Here is a 12,882-nt window from a genome sequence, read left to right as displayed (position 1 = left end):
AGAGCCCTTTAAAGCATCATTGAAATTGAAGTTTGGAAGTTCAAACCATTGGGAACCATTGAAGTCCACTATATGGAGAAAAATGCTGGAAAAGAACTTAATTTCTTTGCGACTGAAGAAAGACTTGAACATCTTAGATGACATGGGGGTGAGTAAATTATCAGGAAATTAAGCTACAGGAATGCTAGCCTGCATAGTAATTGTGACATTTGCTTACACGCAGACACATCATTTTTATTCATTTTGTTCAAGAAACATAAACAATGATTTATGTATTTTACAGAAAATTATGAAGACAACATTTAGTGAATTTAATATTTTCTTACAAACCTAATATTTTCTTTAGTGCCACTAAATTCCTATTCGCAGCAGAATCTTTAGGTTGCAAAGAGCAAAAATCCCGAAAAAATAGTGTCGTCATCTTCATCTGCATATAACCCATTAAATAGCAGTTTATCAGCCACTTGCAACCACACTTTGTCTCCAGCTACCAGTTCTAGGACTGCTCCTCCGCCAGCCTGGTCCTCACCACCTTGGTAGGTGTCCATTGTGTGGATCACTCGCTGACCGTTCTTCATCAGGACCACTTTTACATTCCGAGAGAACACAGTGATATGGTAAGTAAAAAAATACACTCCGCTGATGGCACAAGTGAAGCGGCCGGTCTCGGTGTCGTAGTGTCCCTGACGGTTATAGAGGATGTTATCAAAGCGAATTGGAGCGTTAGCAGCAGGTAATTTGTTGCTTTCGCTCAGTCTAGCTGAGAAGGCACTTTTTGGTATCTCGGGCATGTCCCCCTTTGGGCCTTGCTCACCGACATTCCCTTTTGACCCTTTCTCACCACGAACACCAATGCTGCCTTTGATACCTTGGTTGCCAATTTCCCCTTTTGGGCCTGGTCGCCCTGGGGGCCCCAAAGGACCCGGTATGCCTCTGTCTCCCTTATAGCCAATGTCTCCTTGTGGTCCTACAGGGCCTATAGGACCCAGATCCCCTTTGATCCCCTGTTGTCCTGGCAAACCAAGTTCTCCCTTCTGACCTTTCAAACCCAGTGGCCCTGGGAAGCCTTGGGGCCCCATTTTACCAGGTGGACCCCTTTCTCCATTGTCTCCACGCTTCCCCTTCACACCAGCTATGCCAGGATCACCTGAAAAAAAAAACCTTGATGATAATAGCAATAGACAAATGAAATTTAAATATTTACTGTATTCTACTCAAGTGAATTGCTTTCATACATTTAGAAACACAAGTGTTGAAAACTACCAGACTGAATATAAAAAGAATATTAAAAAAATAATAATAATAATAATAAATAAACACATTTTATATATACACACAGTATTGGAAATATGAGCTAAAAATAAATATGAAGAGTTAATTTTTTTTTTTTCCATTTTAAAATATATGTTATTAAAAATACTTTAAAGGGCACGCAAGAAAATACATATTTTTAAATACATTTTGTTCGTTTAATTATATTGTAGGCCATAAATATATATTTATAGTGAAAATATATAATAAATGGTAAATAAATATATGAGGAAATATAAGTAACTAAAACTGATCAAATATATATTTATGTAAATATTTTTTTGTACATATTTATATATTATATATTATACACATTATGGTCAAAATATGTTTTAAATATGTGCTACATATAAATCTGAAGGGTTAAGGTTTTTTTGGTCAATCTAAAAAAATATGTTATTTATTATGGATATATTATAAAATATATTGTACTGAAAATATATAATAAATAGTAAATATGAGTAAATATAAGTAACTAAAACTTGAAATATACATTTACATAAATATATTACATTTTTTTTATTATTTAATATTTATATAATTTGATTTAAATTTATTTGTTATTTAAACCACGTATAATATATAATAGATTATATATATATAAATGGTATATATAATATATAAGAAATGGAAGATATATAATAAAAAATATAAGTAACTAAAACATCAAAATCAGAGGTTAGACTTTAACATTGTCCGTCATTTTGACGGACAGGGTCGTAAAAATTCAGTCATTATCTATTATTACCCCTCATTTTAATTTTCATATTTGAATTTGAATAACACATTTAATTGCTTTTATTTTTGTTCACATTTTCATTTTTAATCATGAACCTACAGGACAACACCACAGTGTTTAAAAACAACAAAATACATTAATATATTTAAAATACTGATTTATACTACTACTACTACTAATAATAATAATAATAACAATCATACAAATAATTAAATACATTTATACATTACGGCCAAAATATATTCTAAATATGTGCTAAATATAAACATGGAGGGTTACGTTTTTTTTTTTTTTTTTGGGGGGGGGGATTTAAAAATATATGTTATTTAAACCTTAAAAAATATACATTTCCAATCTTAAATACTTTTTTAATAATACAAAATGTATTTTTTTAAATATATATTTTAAACAATACAAATATATTAATACTGAAAATATATAATGAATGGCAAGTAAATATATGAGGAAAAAATAAGTAAATATAATCAAAATATATATTTATGTAAATATATTTCAAATTTTATATTAGGAATATGTTTTGCCCATTTTAGCTATATTTTATATATTTTTTAAATAATTAAAACTACTACTACTACTACTACTACTAATTATCTTAATAAATAAGTACATAAATACAATTTTCACTTCTCCTTGTTATGGGATGAATTAAAAAAAGACATAAAGAAATTATTATTTACCAGGTTCTCCTTTATCGCCCTTTGGTCCATCTTTACCAGCTGTCCCGCATGTTCCTATATCACCTTTAGAAAACATAAACAGTTGTATTTTTTGTATGTATTTTATAAAACACTTTCCTTGCATGCAAGGACATCAAAATACAATTAATCTGACAAACCAAGCTTGGACTTTAAAATCTAAATGTCACCTAGTACTGCAAACATCTTTTCAAAGAATTTTTTTTACAACATTGTTTAATTTGTGTACCTATCTGACCTCATAACTTAGCTCAAAGGTGACTGATTAACTGGAGTCAAACGTTTTGCTTTCATTCTTACCTCTGTCTCCTTTATCACCTTTGGCCCCATCTCTGCCATCACGGCCTGGCATTCCATTGTGTCCTGGGTCTCCAGGGATCCCGGGGTGACCGTACACACAGCCGGTATTTTTGTCAGAAACGCTCCGCTCTGCAGCATTGACCAGTACAACGAGAAAAAGCATACAAATCTGTGTGGGAAAGAGCATGGTCCTCTCAAGCACTTCAGCAGCTGGAGTCCAAGAACAGCTTCTGTGTTTGAGGAAACTTCATGTGCACAAGATTATTTCAGACTTTGCATATTGCAAACCTGCTATTTCATTGGTCAGAAAGCCATTGTTTAGATTACTTATTTTACCCAAATGTGTTACACATCACCTGTGTCCTCTATTGTAATTCCTTTTTGTATTTTAGTTTAGATAATAATCAACCTGAAACTATTGCCCAATCCATATTAGCATAGAGTTTTTGCTAACAAAACCCATTTATATTCATTGCATTGCGGAGTAAAGCTAATATTAAACTGAACAAACCCTCATAAAAGTCAGTCTGTCACTTCCATGAGGGCTTTGGTATGTTATGTGACAGAGCAATTGATTTGGTTGCTTTAGAAATGTTACTGAACAGTCATAAAGTCAGTCTAAAGAGCATCATGCAATTCATTGCTTAATGCATATGGTCCCATGTAGCTCCTTAGGGGTGTTACTCCATCTTGATTAAATTTCCACTTCGGTGACACTGCAAATGCAATCCGTCGCATCCCAATGCTTGACCTTATGAATCCATTAGGCTTTAAGCTTTTGAAATATATCTTGTCTGCCTTCCTCCCCCTCTTAAACATAAAGGTTTCAATTAGAGCTAAAAGGTTTCTATGGTCCTTTAGGAGAAACTATAACAGAGCTTCAGTGTGCGACACCAAGAGAAACGCCTTTGGATTATAGGTATATGTAATTAAAACATTGTGATTTTATATATTGCTACATTTAAATATATAAATAATAATTTCAGGCATTTTTAAACATATAGGTTATTATATTCTTGATCCCGTGTCTTGAAGAAATAACTGAAAAATGAAAACTAATTCTTAATAATGTAATAATGTTGTCTTTTTGGGTTTTTGTGTCTGATATGGCGCAGTTAGTTTAACTGCCACGTCCTGAAATTTCATTTCCAAATCCAGTTATTTCAACAGGAATTCGTGCGATAAAGTTTCCACACAGATTTTGCTCGTATTCAAGTCGGTTAAGCTTATTCACCGCTTTGACTGTCAAAAAGCTGCCTGATTTGACGACTTTTGTGAATCGCTACAACATTGACAACATAGCGTTTTAAACACATTCTGATGCTTTTAAAGAATTAGTTCACTTCCAGAACAAAAATTTACAGAAAACATACTTACCCCCTTGTCATTCAAGACGTTGTATTTTTTTCTTCAGTCGTAAAGAAATTAACGTTTTTTAACATTTCAGGATTTCTCTCCATATAACTAATTGACTAAGATGGTGCCCCCAAATTTCAGATTCCAAAATGCAGTTTAAATGCAGCTTCAACGGGCTCTAAACGATCCCAGCCGAGGAATAACGGTCTTATCCAGCGAAACTAAAGGTTTTTTTTTAAAAAAAAATCACAATTTATATACTTTTTAACCTCAAACGCTCGTCTTGTCTAGCTCTGTGTGATCTGTTTTTTGCCCGGTCATAGTTAGGGTGCGTCTAAAAACTCCTGTCGCATTTTCACCTCCAACTTCAAAATCGCTCTTTTTACCTTATTTTGTATAGAGTGTTTGATCTTCTTTGCTCGTTCACTTTGGGTTGGTACTTCTGCAGCGATATAGGACGATTTTGAAGCTGGAGGAGAAAATGAGATGGGAGTTTTTAGACGTACCCTAACTGTCATGACCGGAAAAAAACAGAGTTCACCCAGAGCTAGACAAGACGATCATTTGAAGTTAAAAAATATATAGAAATTGTATTATATTTTTATATATAATTATATATTCCTAGGCTGGAATCGTTTAGAGCCCTTTGAAGCTGCATTTAAACTGCAAGTTCAAATTTGGGGGCACCATATAAGTTCATTACATGAAGAGAAATCCTGAAATGTTTTCCTCAAAAAACATAATTTCTTTACGACTGAAGAAAGAAAGACATGAACATCTTGGATGACAAGGGGGTGAGTACATTATCTGTAAATTTTTATTCTGGAAGTGGACTAATCATTTAAGAAACTAGATCAATATTCTGATAACACAATGTTACACCAAGAATATTTTTAATCTGCAAAGGATGTACTAATTCTAAAAAGTCTACTGAAAACTCAAGTATACTTAAAGTGATAGTTCACCCAAAAATGAAAACTCTGTCATCTTATCATTTCTGGTCAGGTAGGTGAAATATTATGCTAATATCTTAATTACTGCTCGTACATATCCTTACCACCTATTAACTTTAGTTTATTTAAATTTTGCACCCTTTCCTGTACCCTTACTAAGTCATTCTCTATTTGATTTAGGAGCTTCCTGTGGTTTGGACAGCACAATTTAGCAGAACAACATATTAGTACAAAAACTGTGCAATCCATGCTGTTGTTTACATCTGAGTATCACCAGTATGGCTGCGCATCCAGGTTATATGTCGTTCCAAACCCGTAAAACCTTCATTCATCTTCGGAACACAAATTAAGATATTTTTGATGAATTCCAAGAGCTTTCTCACCCTGCATAGACAGCAACGCAACTGACACACTCAAGGCCCAGAAAGGCAGTAAGGATATTGTTAAAATAGTCCATGTGACATCAGTGGTTCAACCGTAATGTTATGAAGCTACAAGAATAATTTTAGTGTGCAAAAGAAACAAAAACAACAACTTTATTCAACAATGTCTTCTCCGTGTGTTTTTGAGAGTACCAACAGAATTTTCATTTTTGGGTGAACTATCCCTTTAAAACATTGTACAGTATTCTTTAGGCTTAACTTTATTTTAATACAAACAAGAACAGATTAACCTCATGTTAAGGTACCAATTTATTAAACATTTACATTAAAGATGGTCACCAAAACCAGGCTTATTATGAAACTGACATGGAATGTTCACACACAACAACGATGAACAACACAAATAAATACATTTCTACATTTACGACTATTATTAATCTGCATACAGTACATCTGGTTAGTATGTGCATTGACATCCTTTACGTTTTCATTATTAGAAAACAGAACTGATCGCAATAACCCAGCAATAACAAGTATCAGTAAACATTTGTCCTTTAGTGTACATTCAAACACTATGTAAACTAGTAGACTGTTACAGTTGCTGTCTGTTATTTGGTATATCAACACTGTTTGCTCAGAGAATAAGGCAGTTGTTTTGACTTGCTTAGATAAAATGGTCTTTGCATACATTTACAAATAAATAAACAGTTTTAATCACAAGCTGAGCAAGCCAAACTTAAAATAGATATATCTAGCATGCTCTAATATATTAAAACCTCTATATTTAAGTTTCTGACGTTACTAAGACTGCTCTTCATTATCAAATAGATGCACCAACAAGGAACACTGCTTGGCGAGGGCTGGAGGGGAGGGGGTTTAAGGTCTTCTGGGTGTTGCTGGGCACTAGTATAGTTTTACATAATCTGCCGATGCATGCCGTAACCAGTCATGCCAGCCTGAGATGCCCCACGGTTACTGCCCATCTGTAAGCCAATCAGATTCTGACCCTGCCGCAACTGCTCCTCAGAAAACTCTCGCCGGTTGCCTTGAGATTTCCTGTCACACGAGATCAAAAAGAGTTCACATGGCGCTCAGACACAACAAAGTCCATTCACAAGTCCAACCAGACATTGGCGGTATAATCTTCATAGGAATCGTCTTGCTCACCTGTGAAACCAGTCCCGGTTGCCTCGGTAAAGTCCATCGTCTTTTGTAATAGCGACGCTACCCAGGGCCATTAGAGTTCTCTGGACGGCTGCCATGTCTTTTCCTTTAACCAAGGGAACCAACGAGCACTGAAGTGACTTTGGCTACACACCAAGAACGCAACTTGCAATGCTTTCTAGGATGATCTATTGTAGTATGCAAGGCCTAGCTGATTAAAAGCAATCTTTCAAAACAATTCTAACTCTTACATTAATTTTCTACAGCGGTTTTACAACACTATGCTTATTCCGAAGTCCATGAAGTGCTGTTATAGAACTTATAAAAGCGAATTTTACTGTACCTTCCCACAAGTCCACTGTCTGAAAAATGTCTGTGGTTATTACTCCGTACGCTTCTGCTGCCTGCAGGAACTGGGAGATCTTTTCCATCTGCTTAAAGGCCATCTGAGTCTCTGAGATCTTCTTAATAGGCTCCTTACCACGCGGATACAAACTGTTAATGAGTCTGCAGAGGATCTGCAGATTTGAACGAACGGGGGAGATAAAGATAAATGAATGGAATCATGTTGGTGTGATATTGTCAAGCTGGTATTTACTCACAGTGCCATCCATTAGCCAGTTCTGGAAGTTTTGCTTTCCCGGTTGTGGTTTCTCTATATTTCCTCCACACTGAGTGACAATCCAGTCCACCAGTCGAGACTCCAGGTCTTGGTCATACTTCTGCTCGATCTTCTCTTGCACCTCACGGCTCAGTCCATAACTGGGTCCTCGGTTCGCCATGGTTAAGTTGAATAATTCTAGGTCTTTACCCAGTATATCTAAAAACAACAACAAATTTACACACTAGCTCAATCTGTACTACAAATGTTAGAAAATACGTGACCTTGGATCACGAAACCAGTCGTAAGTAGCATGGGTATATTTGTAGCAGTAGCCAATACATTGTATGGGTCAAAATGATCAATCATTAGGATTTTAAGTAAAGATCATGTTCTATGAAGATATTTGGTAAATGTTCTACCATAAATATATCAAGACTTAATTTTTGATTAGTAATGTGCATTGTTGAGAACTTCATTTGGACAACTTTAAAGACTATTTTCTCAATATTTAGATTTTTTTGCACCCTCAGAGCCTTAAATAGCTGCATCTCAGCCAACTGAAACTGAAAGCATATTTTTTCAGCTTTCGTATGATGTATAAATCTCAATTTCAAAAAACGTAACCCTTATGACTGGTTTTGTGGTCCATGATCACATATAAGGCTTTATAATTTTCCCTTTAGCTACTGTTATGCATTTTTTGGTTAAGATAAGTGTACAACTTATTGTGAATATTAATTCACACAACAATTAACTGTAAATATGATTTTTAATATTCCTGTATTATGATACAGACTACTGTATCATGTATAAATTTGTATATATGAACACGTGGACTGACAAGGGATAATATTGACCGGGGTGTGGCCCGTGCTGTTCCCATGACTTCAAAGAAAAAATCTTATTACCTATTCCGAACATCATCATCATCATCATCATCATAATAATCTAGAAAACCACTGCAATCATTCTGAGATTCTTCATAATCAAGTAAAGCGGGCTGACGCAAAAAGAAACTGCATGTTCATATTTAGCCGAAATTAGTATTAGAATAATACATATAAAGTTACTGATAATTATGTAATTCTATTCGCCATATCATCTTGGAAATCATTTAGTCAAGGATAAAGATTTACTTACTACAAGCAGATGCGCTTGTCGTCCTCCTGTGCAGCGAGGTCAAATCCTGTGGTCAGTGCTGCTCAGAGATGCTGGATTGAGACATCCATGAGGCGGGGGATGGGGCGTGGCTCCAGCGCGCTGTCCGGTGCTCGGAATCGTACTATGGTTTGGCTTGGCTCATGAATATTAATTAGCTCACGTCGATGAACGCTCGTGGAAAGTTACCAAGTAGCCTCAGCGTGACTTAATTAACATTCATGAGCTGAACATAGCAAGAATGACACAAAACGGACACAAAATCGACACTGAACAGATTTCAGTTAAGAATACTTAACTTTTCCTGGGAACAACGTGTTTATTTATTAAAAAATCAGATTTTAATGGCCAATTTAAAAAAAAGAAAAATGTAAAACGGTTTTAAAACTGACAGAACAAAAAACCCAAATCCTATTGCTCTTGTGCTCTCTGTAATAAATAACCAAAACCCATTTCAAATTAGATTAAGATACATTGCTAATGTATGAACATTCTGCAGAGAGAAAGAGAGAGAGAAAAGAGTATGACGTGATAAACAGGAAAATCAAGAAATCAAGCATGACTTAAAGCTATAAACGTTTTTTTCTTAAGTAGACCCAAGTGAGTAATATGAGGATTTTAAATCTTTAATTACATAATATGTAGTTGCTAATAAGGACATACCTGTATGATTTTAACAAATTACATTGTACTTTATTCTTCAAAGCAGAAGTAAGCCTATGGGTGAGACGTCTTGGTTCATTATCCGCTACAGGGAAATAATGAGAAGAATAACAACGTGCAGTAAACAGTAAAACTGTTTGCACTACAAACCAATGTGTTCATAATTAAGATAATACATTAAAATAATATGGTAAGACACACCAATTTGCAATATCACGCAGCAAAACGAGCTGTTTTGTACAGCTAAAAATAGCTGGACGTGGATGAGACCAGAAGCCATAAAATTCACAAACGAACGCGCTCTCTCTTATTGGAAGAAAATGGTTGATAGTAGTTTGGAAGTAGTTTTGGATGACGTATTCACATTGTTATTCAAGTCGTCATGTTTTATTTTATTTCAATAGGCTAAACTGCATAGTGCCATTTCAATTTAGAGCCCTCTGATAATCAACTGATATGGAAAGGTCATTCTGGTTGTTAAAAAACAAACTCATCAGATGAGGTAAAAAAAGCCCCCGGCCCATTGAACCCAGCACAACACTAATCATGCACGTTAATAAACAACCAAGCTGTTTCGGGAGCAGTGGCCCAATACTTCCTCCAAACAAACAGGGAGTGCAGGGGAGGGAGAGAACCGAAAGGTCAGCTTTAATATAACATGCTTAGTGGGATGTTCAGATGGGCTAACGCAACACTGGACTTAAAATAACATTTAGAGTTTAGCACAAACTTAGTCTAGTGTTTGTGGCCTAATGTTGATTACAACAAAAGTGTGTTTAAATAAGCAAAAATCTGGGTTACACTGAGGCATGTACAATTGAAATGAATGAGCACAATTTGGAATCCGTTTCAATATTATAGCCAAAGACAAGCAATGAGTTTAGTATGGTAAGGAAGGAAAAAAAATGTCAGTTTGTAAAGTTATATCCAATTTTACAACTTCTTTGTCATGACAACACAATGCTGTAAACCCTAAAACACTAAAATGACAATAAAATTATGGGCTCAAATACAAGATTTAAAGCAGATTACTATACATGTTTTTCTGTTTTCTTTCCAATGCTTCCCCCCCAAACATCTGTACTGGGAGTAAGTTTGGTGAGCAGGTATGTAATTCTGTGAAAAGGGCTTGTGGGCCATTCTACAGAATTGGTCCAAACTGCTTTCCCACGACCAAAAAACACATTTAAAAAGCATTTAATTATTCAAATCTTAATTTTTTTTTACTAAGATGCTTCTATTATCTACTGAAATCCACAATAATATTTAAAATATTAGTATGCTTAATATATATGAAGTCATTTATTGGGTACTTTCAACTGGGAGGTGGCTGTCCTGAACCCTAAGCCCTAAATTTCAACGTATGAAAATTATATAAAAATAATTTGTTTTTTTTTAAGTGTATTTTCGACTCTTTTAAAAAGTGACGTTCTAAACATATATATATATTTTCTTTGTAAATTATGAAAATTAATGTCAAAAAAGTCCTGTATTTTCATATCAATACTAAAACAGTGTATGTTTTAGTCCATTGATTGAGATCGGTTTTAACTACACCCCTACATTTATGATCAGAAAATATTCACGTCTTTCTCATAGCTACATGTAGTAGAGTAGATAGGTCCCACCATTTTGAGGTAAATGTGTTCAAAAGTCTGTGCGCAACTTTAAAGAATGTCACTACCAAACACCTTTTTTTCTGCAATTTTTAGAAGTTTAGCTTTTATATGTGTACAACTGTTCAGAGCTATTCTAGTTAATCATGTGCTTATTAGCATCTTTGAGCTAGCTTCAAAAGTATCTAAAATTGTCACTACCGAAACAGTCACGACCAAAACATTTGGTGGAGTTTCGGTAGTGACATCTTTGTTTTTTTATGTGTTATACCATAAAATTGTCACTACCGAAACAGTCACAACCAAAACATTTGGTGAAGATTCAGTAGTGACATCTTTGTTTTTTTATGTTATACCATAAAATTGTCACTACCGAAACAGTCACGACAGAAACATTTGGTGAAGTTTCGGTAGTGACATCTTTGTTTATTTTTTTGTGCGTTACAAGATGTCACTACCGAAACTTCACCAAATGTTTCTGTCGTGACCGTTTCGGTAGTGACATCTTTGTGTTTTTTATGTGTTATACCATAAAATTGTCACTACCGAAACGGTCACGACAGAAACATTTGGTGAAGTTTCGGTAGTGACATCTTTGTTTATTTTTTTGTGCGTTACTCCATAAAATTGTCACTACCGAAACTGTCACAACAGAAACATTTGGTGAAGATTCGGTAGTGACATCTTTGTTTTTTTTTTTTATGTGTTATACCATAAAATTGTCACGACCAAAACAATTGGTGAAGTTTCGGTCGTGACATCTTTGTCTTTTTTTTGTGTTTTATACCATAAAAGTGTCGCTACCGAAACAGTCACAACCAAAACATTTGGTGAAGATTCAGTAGTGACATCTTTGTTTTTTTATGTTATACCATAAAATTGTCACTACCGAAACAGTCACGACAGAAACATTTGGTGAAGTTTCGGTAGTGACATCTTTGTTTATTTTTTTGTGCGTTACTCCATAAAATTGTCACTACCGAAACGGTCACGACAGAAACATTTGGTGAAGTTTCGGTAGTGACATCTTTGTTTTTTTGTGTGTGTTATACCTTAAATTGTCACTACCGAAACGGTCACGACAGAAACATTTGGTGAAGTTTCGGTAGTGACATCTTTGTTTTTTTTATGTGTTATACCATAAAATTGTCACTACCGAAACGGTCACGACAGAAACATTTGGTGGAGTTTCGGTCGTGACATCTTTATTTTTTTTTTGCTATTCCATAAAACTGTCACTACCAAAACATTTGGCGAAGCTTTGGTAGTGACATCTTTGTTTTTTTTTTGGGTGTTAGTCCATAAAATTGTCACTATCGAAACAATCACTACCGATACATTTGGTGAAGCTTCATGAAACATGTCATCATTGGTTCGGTAGTGACAAAAGCGAACACATAATCATCATATTTGGGGAAATAAACAATTTTAGTACAGTTATGCAAATTTTTCGTATTTTAGTAGTGTTTTAATATGCAAGTTAAAATTATGTAATGTGATGTGGTCGCTAACAAAACATGGGATGTTTTGTCAAAAATAAAGTATATGGAATTATAAACTAAGATGTTACGGTAGTTTTTGGTTCAATGTATATTCAAACTAATTAATCCTTTTACATAGAAAAATTGGATTCAAAACAGAACAAATCTCATAAATGACACTTAAAACATGTAACTGTTATTGACTTACCTCTGAAAATAATGTTAATAGGTCAATATAACCCTTGTCATTATTGTGTTTCAGTAGTAACAAATTTGGGGAGAGGACAAATATTACAAAATTCTCTGAAAATACAATATGAGAATTAACTACACAATTACTAGAAATGTGTACCTTTGTTATTATATAATTTGCATACATGCATAAATTCCTTTAAGGAATTTAAGGAATGCAGTGTTTAATTACATCAAAACACTGCG

The 12,882-nt window shown here is 34.4% G+C and overlaps 2 protein-coding genes across 2 annotated transcripts; both read right to left on the bottom strand.

Moving 5' to 3' along the window:
* Positions 1-222: 222 nt before the first annotated feature.
* On the bottom strand, positions 223-3,349 carry c1qtnf9 (C1q and TNF related 9). Its single transcript, XM_051098217.1, has 3 exons — positions 3,067-3,349; positions 2,749-2,811; positions 223-1,147 (listed from the first exon to the last, which is right to left on the bottom strand). The coding sequence occupies exons 1-3, from the start codon at positions 3,251-3,253 to the stop codon at positions 378-380; spliced, it is 1,020 nt and encodes a 339-aa protein (XP_050954174.1). The 5' UTR covers positions 3,254-3,349; the 3' UTR covers positions 223-377.
* Positions 3,350-5,316: 1,967 nt separating this feature from the next.
* On the bottom strand, positions 5,317-8,811 carry tagln3b (transgelin 3b). Its single transcript, XM_051097542.1, has 5 exons — positions 8,667-8,811; positions 7,525-7,742; positions 7,266-7,440; positions 6,926-7,028; positions 5,317-6,814 (listed from the first exon to the last, which is right to left on the bottom strand). The coding sequence occupies exons 2-5, from the start codon at positions 7,702-7,704 to the stop codon at positions 6,673-6,675; spliced, it is 600 nt and encodes a 199-aa protein (XP_050953499.1). The 5' UTR covers positions 7,705-7,742; positions 8,667-8,811; the 3' UTR covers positions 5,317-6,672.
* Between the last annotated feature and the right edge of the window lie 4,071 nt (positions 8,812-12,882).

This window comes from Labeo rohita, chromosome 24, assembly GCF_022985175.1.
Source record: "Labeo rohita strain BAU-BD-2019 chromosome 24, IGBB_LRoh.1.0, whole genome shotgun sequence".
Classification (NCBI taxonomy): Eukaryota; Metazoa; Chordata; class Actinopteri; order Cypriniformes; family Cyprinidae; genus Labeo; species Labeo rohita.
This window is presented reverse-complemented; position numbering and strand designations above follow the sequence as displayed.